At 41.0% G+C, this 12,723-nt stretch overlaps 2 protein-coding genes across 5 annotated transcripts in view; both read right to left on the minus strand.

Annotated features, from left to right (window-relative positions):
- Positions 1-1,818, minus strand: part of enpp4 (ectonucleotide pyrophosphatase/phosphodiesterase 4) — a 75,704-nt gene extending 73,886 nt beyond the window's left edge. Inside the window, exon 1 of the mRNA XM_048986226.1 lies at positions 1,814-1,818. The gene's annotated coding sequence lies outside the window, so the exon portion shown is untranslated. The remainder of the gene's footprint in view (positions 1-1,813) is intronic.
- The window catches only part of LOC125715040 (runt-related transcription factor 2-like), a 54,692-nt gene that overhangs the window by 30,321 nt on the left and 11,648 nt on the right, over positions 1-12,723 (minus strand). For all 4 annotated transcript variants that reach the window (XM_048986230.1, XM_048986228.1, XM_048986229.1 and 1 more), the window contains exons 3-4: positions 2,797-3,053; positions 1,386-1,542 (exon numbers count right to left, since the gene is read on the minus strand). In XM_048986230.1, coding sequence (XP_048842187.1) covers positions 1,386-1,542; positions 2,797-3,053 — 414 coding nt within the window. The remainder of the gene's footprint in view (positions 1-1,385; positions 1,543-2,796; positions 3,054-12,723) is intronic.

The raw sequence follows: 12,723 nt of genomic DNA on the forward strand, positions 1-12,723 counted from the left end.
TTTGTAGAGTGACCCAGAGGTGCTCTTATTTTTCACTGTAGTCCAGGGAGACGGCTGGGCTGTTCATCCCTCTCCTCATACACAAAGCCACATACTGTTTTGTTTTCAAAAGGCCACTATAAGAAGAGTACTGGGTTAATAACACTCCCTGTCTAATTAACTGCAAAAGATTTTGGCTGTTTTTGCCGAGGATCTAAATGTATGTTTTTTTGTATTTGTCATAAAAAGTCAGCAGTTCCAGGGAAAGTGCAAAATGTGTCGTGCTTCATAGACGGGGATCAGCCTGACACCAACGAAATCACACACAGCTGAAATACAGATTTATGTCCAGTGAGAGACTGTAAATGACAGCACATATTTTAAAAATGAAACTCCAAAAGTGATTTAATGTTGTGTAAATCCGACTGGCGGTGTCACATTTATCTGTGATACCAGACTATAGAGCATTTAATTTCCCTGAAATGTGCTCACTTTGAAACGAAACAGAGACATTTCATCTGACTTTACGGGATATTCGCTCTGAACAGAAACACTGTCAGAAACTAGGCTATAATCTTTTATTCGTTCTCACCCTTATATATCAAAGAAGACATTATGACAGACATACTACAACCTTGAGATTCGACTGCAGTTTCACAGCTGTGTACCATCCATAGCTGATGGCGTTCATGGGCAAAAGACCCTTTTAATTTAAAGCATGCTGCTGCCTAATTAGTCGGGGGAGAATAACTTTAAAAACTCTCATACAGACAATGTTTACGACGGAAACATTTTAAATAATTACAATTAATACGTTTACAGTCTGTCAGAGCTAAGTGAATTCATGACTAAACCTTAGGTTAAGATTATTATTTTAAAAAAATGTCTGACCAATTAATTGGGCAAAATTGGCCAATGGCTAAATGATTCCCCGAAGGGGCGGCCACGGATTCCCGGTTATGTAAGTGAGATTCACTGCAGACTCTCCCTCTGCCAGCGCGACGCGTAAATAGAGGCCCTGTTTGTTTTTCCGATCTGCCTGACATGATTTGCACATAGATCGCAACATGAGGGAACTCGTGCTGGCGCCATGTGACCTGTCTATTGCCATGTCATAATTCACCCTCTCACTCCTGGGCATGGATGATTCAAATAATTATTATATTTTCTCAAAAGTCATAGCCGCGCCAACGTCATAAATACTGTGCAGTACATAATTTATATTTTTGTGTATGACAATGCAGGAAGAAAAATCAGACAATTCCAATTATCATATTCACTTTCAGTCCATCTATTCCTATGTTTTTGTTTTTTGGAATAGCGGAGATTTCTCAATTTCGACATCTGAAACGCAGTCTGACTAAAAACGAAATGATTATAACTGAGTATTTAATGTGTTCACTCACCTCTTCCGCTCCTGCCCACAAACCTCAGGTCATTAAATCGAGCCACCTGATTCTTCATGACCCCAGAAGCGTTACGAAGCTCAGCAGAGTAGTTCTCGTCGTTTCCTGCCATCACTGTTACAACCGTCCCGTCGGGGACCTCCCCAAGGGCCACCACCTGCAAAGCGAAAGAGCCGTTAATGCGCAAACGGGACCAAACCAGACCTGGAAGGAAAATGCAACAAAACAATTTAAGCATGGTCTGATTAGTCATGAGAGAAGAACTTTTAAAACCCATACTTGGTTGAATGTTTATGACACAGAAACACGTGGAAAATGCTAGGAACCGCAGCGATTATCTTCGGTGGGCTGCTCGACCGAGCGCGTCCCTAAGTGCGTGTGCGAGTTCACAATAAGTCCAGATATATAAATAAAACTTTCACATTTACCGTTTCCGAAAAAGTCTTACAAATATCTTATGGCATTGTGTAAATTTCGACCAAAACATACATGCACAAATAAACGAGAAGAAAATGTAGTCTACAAAGCAGCAAAGCTAAATAATAACCAGAAAAGGTCAATTGCATGTGCATAATACGAAAACTGTTAATACGCGCGTACATTTAGCAGATTGACAGAAATAAATGGATGAAAGCGATCTAATTCTTTGGTAATGAGTAATAAGAATGTGGTGAAGGTGGAATGTGTTTCGGCGTGTATAGTTAGACCTGAGATATTTCAAGAGAATATTTCATCTGCATATAGTAAAATATCCTTCGTGTTTTTAGTACAGATTTTACTTCTAGTTCCCATAAGACTGCAAAATAGCATAACGCTTTGCACTTTATAGGCTAGTGCGTAAACATTTGTTTCTATACCTATATTTAAAGTAATAACATTGGCGACATATGCTCAGATGTATATGTATAAACACAAGAAAATGAGCAGAAGGCAGGATTGTCGTGTTTTTGTATGTCTGAACAACATATCAAGTTATTCTATGCGTGTTTAAACAGCAGGTCTTTCACGGTTTCAGGTGTTATAACACGCCAGGTAAACGGCAACTTCATATTAATAATCTAAACGAGACATTATGTGCCCGTACTTGCATTAAAGGTAATCATTTATCATCTTGAAAACACAGCAATCAACAATTAATGTGACTAAACCACAGCAACTTGAATACACACGCAAACCAGTCGGAGTACTTAAGTGGCAAGTAATTACACCAAAATGCTTCCAGCAATATTAAGAACTAACACCACGGAAAAAATGAATATGCCAGTTTATTCTAAGGAATTCAGCTTACACGTTATTAGAAATAATTTTTTAAATGCTTCATAGGTACTCTATAATGACAGACGGAGCCCATAATAACCAATCTTAATAAAATTCATGCCGATTAATAAAACATTAATGTTAAACGTCTTACCTTAAATGCTACGGGTAGCGTCTTATTGCACCTCCAGTGAGACGGTAGTACCGAGCAGAGGAAATTGGGACTGTCAGTGCGGACGAGCTCGGCGGGGTGGTCGGCGATGATTTCCACCATGGTGCGGTTCTCGTGCGGCCGGAGTCGAGGGACCGCCGCGTCCTGTTGGCCCGCCGCCGCGCTCACATCGCTCATCTTCCCGGGGACAGGCTGCAGGCTGCTTGACGGGGGACTGAACCTCCGACTGGTGCTGGGATCTATGGGAATGCGCATCACAACACTGTGTTAGCACAGGTAAGGCCGATATCAGAGTAAAAAAAGCGGAAAAAAACTTCTTTCCCCGACAGCAAAAAGGCTGCAGTCCCGTCGAAGCGAAGAAAAAAAAAGTCCGACAGAAAGAAAGCAAAAACTGGAGTCGGTCCCAGCCGATGCAGATCAAAATCTCAAAAATCAAGAAAATGCGATTCAGCAGATTCGGAAGTAATGATGGAGGCGAAATTAAAAGTAAAACGTGTAAAATCTTCTGGACTGGGGTCTGTCGCGATCTGCAGCGTTTGCATATCTCTTCCTTTCTGCGGAGGAGCTGCAGTCCGTCTGACCGAAATTATTATTTAATGTATGTAGAGCCACCCTGGCAGTCGCTTACCAGATGAAACGAGAATATCTTTAAGTATAGTTGTAATCCCATACACCATATGCGTGCATTAAAAGTCCGTAAAAATACAAAGGATACAGTAAGTACATTAAAACTAATCACGTGTCATTCTTTTTGAAAGTACTTCATTAAAAATTTAATTCTGTTTGTAATTTCGACAATGGCGGTTTGTTTCTGCTTTTTTTCTTTCGAAACGCGCTTAGACAATCACATATCAGCCGTCCTGCAGTCTTATTAAATTGCTCCTACAAATACGGCTGCGTTTTGTATAGGGTTAAAAAAAGTGTTTCGAAAAGTCGCGGGTGGTAAGTTGAATGAGCCGGAATAAAGCCGCAGTTTTCTGTGTCCTAAATGTGGTTTGTCTATGGAGACTATGATTTTCTGTGCTCTGGGTTTTGCGGTTTATATCGAGCGCAAGGCATCCATTATGCTGATGAGATTCAAGCACGTGGTGTCTGAAGCCAATTATCACCGTGCATTAAAATATATCAATCAATACTGCCCTCGGAAGCACACTGAACCCAGACTGTTACCGAAAGCCTCAACAGAACCAATTTATGTAATAAACCCTTTTCCCCTCCTTTCTGTCTAGAACATTTCCTTGAATGAATGAAAGAAAACCTCCATTAGATATAAAGGGCAGCATGCTAGTCCGTTTTACTGGAAAAGTAGGAGAATCTTCATGAACTCATTTTACATACCAGAATGCTTTGAAAAATAACGGCAGTCTTTGGTCCATGAACTTCTGACTGGGTCCCGTACAGAGACCCTATCATCCGAGTAGGTTTCAGGCCGGTGCCTTCACCGCCGGGGTAACCCACATGCCCTTACTGGGTATTCCTTATCCTTGTTTGTCTCCTAAGGAGTGACATAATGTGTAGCAGTATGAGAGTAGGGCGAAAAAAAACAACATCGCAGACTGCAGCCAATGAACTTCCCTGTTATTATGCTGTTTGTGCTGGAGAAACGTTTCAAACGGAACTTGAATCGATACCATCTGAGGAGAATAATAGTGGAAAATGCCCCCCCCCCCCTAATTTGCCTGCCTCTAAATACATATACTAGAAATGAAATTCAAAATTTCTTGGGAATGGGGGTGGAGGTGCCTGAGTGAGGAACGATACGTGAGTCATTTCCCTTGTCTGACCCTGCATATGAAAATAAAGACCAAATAGCTTTTAACTTTTATTTCGGCCTCATGGCTGTTGTACTTTTCGCTTTGGGACGGCTGGCTTTCTCTGGGGAAAGACGGCAGGGCCCTCTCCTGGAGATCTGGCCTAAAACCTCAGGGTCATATGAGCAGAGCCTTACCCGCAGAGACTCCTGTATATTTATATTGATTCACTGACTGAAAAGTGGGCAGCAACGGAAAACACAAGAACCAAAAGATAACCGTGCCTGATTTGTGTATTATAAATTACACTGAGAAAAGCCATTTCCATTAGACGCAGGTATTGGTTTGCCAGTTAGTGCAAACATATGTTTCTGCTGTTGATTCAAATTAAAGAAGTATTCGGTGACTAATGAGGAAAATTATGTCTCACTTGATTTACGACACTGGCCAAGATGTACGTAAACAATTAAATTAAAATTTTCAAAACGCTACCCCTTTATGTTTTTCACTGTTGTGGCTTCACACTTACGTCATGCCATAATGAATCGGAGCCAATTTGGACTTGGATTTCTAATGGCTCAAGGAATCAGCTGAGAGCATTGCAGCAAACTCGCACCATTATCATATGCTAAACAGCTTAGTTAGGAACGATCGGAGTTCAGGCCTACAAAGTAGCATAACGTTTATATGCTAATAAATTTGTCGACATAATAATGAACTAATATTTTTAAGGCAGGCAGCTTTATTTCTAATGTTTTTATAGCAGTTTCTGTCATGTTACATCAAAAATATAAGCAGATGCATGAGAATTTGATTGATTTTATATAGCTATGGCACATATATTAAATGCATTAACCGGAAAATGTATCGGCTATAGGGATCAACTTAGCAACTCCTATACAAAAATAATGGGCACAGTGCATCTGGAACTCCATGGATGCGTCAGACATTTAACACTTGATTATCTGATCTAGAACATTAGACATATGTATATGATGACCTGCAATAATTAAGATGTCTTTTTGGGGGCTACATACCATCGTCCCCCCAATAATTTGACAAGTCAATCTTATTTAAGCCCTCTCACTGCTATTTATTGAAAGCCATGAGAATTACAACTGAATGACCGGCTTTAACATGCACAAAACCATAAAATAAAATATTTAGTTATTGCCGAAACTGCTGAAAATGCACGGCGCCCCCTAGATTTCAGATGAATTAACTTAATATGACGTGCAGCATGACTATTTACCGTTAAGCATTCCCCTAAAGATACTCGTGTTATATATTATTGGAATAGGTTTTAAAACCTGTGGGTTGGTGGGAGTTTGGCACCAGGAGCTGGGGGCGCTTTCTGGAGATCAGAGGAAATCAGATCTGATGCAGTGATTGATAGCCAGACACATGCTGAATGTGGCAATGCCCCCCCCCCCCCTCAAATATAGTACCATAAAGAGAGAATTTTACACCTTGTTCTGTTGCCAATTCTGAAAACAATAAGCTTTGTCAATACTCCCCAACACAAATTTAAGTTTAATACGTATGTGAACTGAAAAATAATGCTAGCTTACAAAAAAAACAAAAAATTTTCTGGTTACAAAGTCATGTGTATTCATATCAGAAAGGAACGTTAAACACGTAAGTAATAAATACTAATTATTTCACTATGCTTGTGTTACGGTGTGCGGGACAAAGGACTCGAATGCCAGCATTTGCTAAACAAAAGGGGTTTATTGAACTAAACGGAGGCAGAGAAACAAACAAGACCACGAGGGGTCTAAACGAGTAAGCGAGTACAGAGAAGGACACAGGCAGACAGGAGAAGCGACGTCAATGACTGAACCGGGGCTGAGGAGACAAACAGGTACTTACAGTAAATAGAAAGACTAACCAAGGTATCAAGCACCAGGTGTGGCTCATCAGGGCCACGTTAGGGAGCAAGCAGGAGGCTCAGCACACAGAACGGGCAGAACGTAGCAGGTTGTTTATTAAAATATCCGGTAACTTGACAATTTAGTGAAAAGGTTTGTTTGTACCGTCTAGAAAAATACAAAGCATGTGGGATCTGAACATCTTTATAAATTTGTAATTTGATATGTAACTTTTGACTCTGAATGAAAATGTACTCATAGAAAGCAATAATAAATACTGATTCATAAATGCTAATTCTATGTTAGCTTGCCACTTATGTCAATTAAAACTAAGTATTTATTATTAAACTAAGTGCAAAATCAGAATTTAACGAGTCAGGATATAAAAACAATACTAAGAAACACAAAGCATCATCATATGTACGAATCTCAGCCATCAACACGCCCCACTTATCCTGAGATGGTGAAGTACAAAACCTAATTTATTTTCTTTAATATTCACTAATGTGTGTCTGCACTGACTTGTAACTCATTACCACTTCAAACCATGACATCATAATAGAGTTAAATTGGAAATTACATTATATGTGAATCTACCCATAGAAATGGAAGCCATCTCCAATACATGACCGCCGCAGAAATAACTGCAGAATTTGCTGGGAAGGCTTCTAGAATATACCAGAAGTTACGACGGGACTCCCAAAAAGTAGATTTCCTGCCTCTTCTGGTTGTTGTCTTCTCTTGACTTGAAACATATTTTCATTTAGACTATTACGATAACACTTTCAAAAGTCCTTTGAAACAGATGGCGCTATTAGTTGATTCAGCATATTTTCAGAAATGAAAACGGCTGTAAATAGAGGCTTGTGGTGTGATATCCCAGCAAGGTTCCATTTTAGAAGTCAAACGGCCATCCACCAACGATGATGTGCATTTCGTGAATCTGGCAATGTCTCCTATGAAAACTGAACAGTAGATATAGTTTGTGGATAGTGCAACTATATAATGTAACTGCATTTCAGTAAAAACAGTTCCTTTTTTTTCATTTTATGTGAGCAGAGAAAATAGATGTGGCAAAGGGCACATTTTGCAACTGAATTTTGTATATCTTGTTACATAGAAGTCGTATAAATTTATTGTCACCACAGAATACAGTTGAAAAAAAGGTTAAAGATGATTTGTTAGACTTGGTTAGGTTTGGTAAGTGATACAGTTCCACATTTTGGATTTTGGCTGGCCTTTGTTGACGAGTGGGTTGAAGCTGGGCTATTTCTACGACTCGACCCCGTTTCTGCGCCTCTGTTCTGTTGTCTTCTTTAAGGGGGACTTTGCGTGACTTCGCTCATGCAGAGAGGATGGTGGGGGAACAAGGTGTCTAAGCAGAGAGCGGAGAGAGCCAAGGCGCGAGCGATATAAAAGCCGTAAGAAGCAATCCCTCACATTGCTTAAAAAAAGTTACATGTCCACGTTTGCTGCTGAAATACTAGATATATTTTCAATTTTTTTCAACAATCGGGATCAATAGTATATAGAAACGATTCAGCTTCTGTCTAAGCAAATCCATATTGAAACACTGTAGTTCAATTTGAATGGATAAACCTCGTGATGCCCAATACAAGTGTTTACATTTATATTCTTCTGATACAAGTTTTGGATACTTTATAGCCGTGTCTTTAAAAACGCAAGTATAAAGCCAAACAAATAAAAAACAAGTAGAATATGTTATTAGTTTATAAAAAAATTGCTTGACTCGCAGCATTTTATTGTAAACTTTACATTTTATCGTGTCCATCCATCCATCTTTCACAAGGCACCTTAAGACCTTTTTCCCCCACTTTTAACACCCGATTGCAAATAAATCTGTTTCATTATGAATCACAGACACTTCGCACACTGTACAAGACCACACGTCTAAATCACTAAATGCTAAATCCGCAAAGTACTGTATATAATGTTCAAAAGGTGTAAGTCTGTTGTATAAAACATCACCAGCTGGAAGTATATATATATATATATATATATATTTTTTTTTTTTTGTGTGTGTGTGTGTGAGTGTGTGTGTGTGTGTGTGTGAAGTTATATTTCATTGGCAATTGCAATCAAGAAAATAACCACATTGCAGCAGATCTGACTGCCTGTTTTTCCTGATGATTATCCTCCTGCACTTTACCCAAAATAAATCACAGGTGTCTTCAGGCTCATCTGTTTTAATCTGTTTTATTTTTTCATTTCTCTAGTTGCAGCAAATGGATTCAGTTTTTACAACACATAGGGACATACAATGAACAACGGCTGCATGATCTTTGGGTTCCTGAAGCTAAATATCTGTATGTGATATTATTATCACGCATACGCTGAGAAGGACTGAAGCACATGAGAGGAGCAGGATCACTGTTACCACTTTTTCTGAAGGCAACGCAGCGCATGCTTACAAGTCGTGTGGTTTAGCTGTAATTTTTTTCGACCTGTCAAGTGTCTATTGTTGTGAAATCCCCAAGGTAAAGCCTGAGAGATGATAGTATAATGGGCCTAATGAGGGCTTTGTACGGGATTTTCTGGTATTAAGGAAGATTGTCTCACGCCTGGGGTTTCCCTTTACTGCCTTCTTCCAGCCCACATGCTGATTACTATTAATTAATGACGTTGAGCTGGTCCACATTACAATGATCAACCTTCAACCGGATATACAGTAGAGTCAGCTTGTCTGAACTGGTAAGGAGACAAAGCCCTCCTTTGTGAATATGCTACCTTCTAAGGCCTGGAAAGAATTTCACTTAATTTTTGCTGTATTGTTTTAGTTCACTGGCAATATTCAATTTGTTATCTCTCTTGTTGCTCTTAAAGAAAACTTCTTTCAACCCTACATGTTTGACGCTCATAAATGCCTCTTTATTTGGCTGCCGGAAACTAAGGATCTTCTCCTGCATGCCTGTGACGTTCCACAACTCTCAGACAAACACAGAATGCATCTTCACGGTCTGCGAGTTTTTCCCACTGTACAGAAAAACTGTTTTTTTTTTTGTTTTTTTTTTTAAAAAAGCAAAAACAAACCAGGCAGTCTTCTTTGAGAGCTACGCTGTAATAACTGTTAATTCAGTAACAGGCTGGCCGTGCTTCGGCCATATGGTTCTGGTTCTTATATGAATCGATACATCAGGAATCAGTTAATTCCTGAAGTGGCCCCGTAATTGCCACCGTCAGGGGGGTGGGGGTTCGTCTTTCAGGTCCCGTTCACATGAAAGCCGCGCTTCCTGTGCGGGACAGATGGGTGACAGGAGCCGGAGCTGGCGTCACCACCAAGGGGAGGGAAGGATCCGGAACAACAGCTGGAACTGGGGGTTTTTAGTGTTAGGGCAGAGTCTCCTCTCCGTCCTCTGTACGTGTTTGACGAAAGGTACAACTGAGCATGACGTTGTCTGATGGGGGTGTATGATACTTTAAAAATAAGCTTTAATAGCATCAAACCTTTAATTAAAAGATTACATGAGAATCAATTGTTCATACCCTGGTACAGAGGTGTGTCCAGGCTTGATTTGCTGAGTGAATGATTTATTGTGTAGAAGTTCAAATAACAATTTTATTACGTTACAGGCAGGTTCTAATTACCCCATTCTGGTAGGTGTGTGTTCATCGCATTAAGCTGATGCTTAGCTGTTTGTAAATGATTCTCACTGTGGTCATTCTCATTTCCAAATATTACGAATGAATCTGATGACATTTACATCTAGATATATAATCCGTTCCATCTTAAGTAATGTTAACTTGTTTTATTTTTGCCTGGCATCTGTGATTGGATGGGAAGGTGACTTGACGTGTGATGTACTGATTGTTTGTATCATATATTCAAACGCATCCTGTTATATCCACATAGGTCAGTTTAGACGGCAGCAATACCACCGTACTTTACAGTTATTGACAGCAAAAAAATATATATTTTACTACTTTCATGACAAAAAAACACAATCTGGACTTAATGTTTATAATTCAGAAAAATGTACTCTAAGCGTTCTTTTTAGCAACAGTATTGCTAACAAATGTTCAGTTACTTCCAATAATCTGCTTCATATTTCATCCAAGTTAAAATACATCATTTAAGTCCGAGAGACATTATGTAACACGCCAGTGTCATGCGCCTGATCTTGATGCTCATATTTACTTTCAGTTTGTTGGAATGGAAGCGGCATCAGCTTAAGAGTCTGGCTCAATCTCTACCTCACAGTCCCCTGTTTTGCAAGACACTTAATTATAGCTTTATGTGAGAAACGTTTCAATGGCGTCGAAGAGCCTTCCAGTTTTAAATATTTGTTTCCACCCTTGGCAGGCTCCCCACAGCGCGGGGCGGTGATGCTGAGACGCCACTCACCCAGGGGGCTCTGTTGGTTCTGGGTTGCAAACCAACTTGAGATTTGATCCGGACTTTTGATTCTCATTTTTTTACTTGATTATTATTTTCGGTGACATTGGTGTGTTTTTTTTTACCGAGGTGTGCGGTAAGTGGAAAGACCAGCACCCCCTAGAGGTAAAGGAGGGTCACAACAGCGCCGACTGTCACTGAGGATGCGGTGCCAGTCAATATTTTCTTAATCATTTTCCAGGATGTGTTCTCCATGATGTCTCTTTCCAGAATAATGAGCCCGGCTGGAAAAACGGTGGTGGGGGGGGGGGGGGGGGGAGTGTTAGCGATCGCTCACTGCTGTTCATTCGTCCACAGCCGCCTTCCGCCCCCCCTGCCTTCGTGGAGGTCCCTAATTGAGATCACTTGTACTTATAAATAGCAGGAAGTGCTGTGGCTTTTGGGAGAGTTAAAATAGAACTGTATTATATGAGGCTAAAATTAAAAAAGGTCGCCGTTCTTGCCTGATGTCGGAACGAAACGTGTGCGGCTGTAGAGCCCCCCCCTCCCCACCCCTGGGTAGTAGACCACCTGCCGTCACAGGGAACGCCTGAGCCTCCTCCCCCGCGTCCCGTCCCCCCCCCCAGTCTTTGAAGAAGGAGGAAGGTGCCATTACAGGCCCAGTGCTGGTCTGGAAACAGGTCTCAGAGTTTCCAGAATGCATCTCTGTGTCTCCTGAAGACAATCAGACGTGACTCACCCCTTGGATGTCTGGAAGACGACCTTAAAAACGTCCCCAGCCGCTAGCGCGTCAGTCCCGCGCCCTGGCAGCCATTACGCAGCAGGTAACGCCGCCGCCACCCGCGTAGGTGATGGGGCCGACGGGGATAAACCCGCGGTTAGGAGGCTAAGTCCCACGTCTGACTGTCATAGACAATGGGATTAAAGTAGACGACATGTGTGAGGTTTAAACAGTCCAGCTTAAGGTCTTGCATCACTAAAGGGCGCTGTCACGTCTACCAGTGAGGACGGGATCCGGTGTAACTGCTGACGTGTTGGAGCAGCTAACCTGAGACGAACCGGCGTTACAGAGGCGGCGGGTCAGGGAAGTTTAAGGCATAAGGCTCTCAAAATGATTTACGGCGCGGCTGCAGTCAGTGGCCATTTAATATACTGTTTAATATTTTCAGTTGAGCAAAGAAAAGAATGTGTCTTTTGAAGCTATCTTAGTATTTAATCTTTAAATATGCCCTGCAAAGTACTTATCTTGGAATGAGGAGCTCTGCTCTCCATACTTAAGTTGCTTAAATAATAAAGACACTCAGCAAAACGACACCATTCCTCCGGGTATTTTAATGCAGCCGACCTGACTGCTCAGCATAATCTGTGAAAACGACCCGACCGACTGAAATATTCGTAATGCACCTATATGAGGAAGAGTAGCAGACTTAGAGATGTCGGTCCATCTACTTATCGCATATAGCTATAGGACAACTAGAGGCATTATGCATATTTACATTGAAATGATGCTTTACTTGATAATCATGACAGATCTTTTACCAGTTGTAGCTACTCTATTTGTTGTAGATTTATACTTCAGTGGTAACTTAGTTACTAAGTTTTTGTGGCCTCCCAAGTAAAGTGTTTCCCAGTGATTTATCCAGCCCCCCTGCAGCAATCTGGGGTTAGGGGCTTTGCTCAAGGGCTCAACAATGGCATTAGTCTGCCAACCCAGGGATTCAAACCAGTATTCAAACCAGACCTTCCGATAACAGGAATAGAGTCCAAACCCACTGAGCCACACACTGCCCCAAAACACATAGGTTTTATAGACATAGATATGGAGTACATAGAGGCTTCGTTGAGAATTGCATGAAGGGAAAGTTCATGCGTTGCAGTGTTAAATTAGAAGCCCAAAAACACGGACACGACTGGACGGTGCTTGGTCACATGA

This window comes from Brienomyrus brachyistius, chromosome 19 (genome assembly GCF_023856365.1).
Source record: "Brienomyrus brachyistius isolate T26 chromosome 19, BBRACH_0.4, whole genome shotgun sequence".
Taxonomy (NCBI): domain Eukaryota; kingdom Metazoa; phylum Chordata; class Actinopteri; order Osteoglossiformes; family Mormyridae; genus Brienomyrus; species Brienomyrus brachyistius.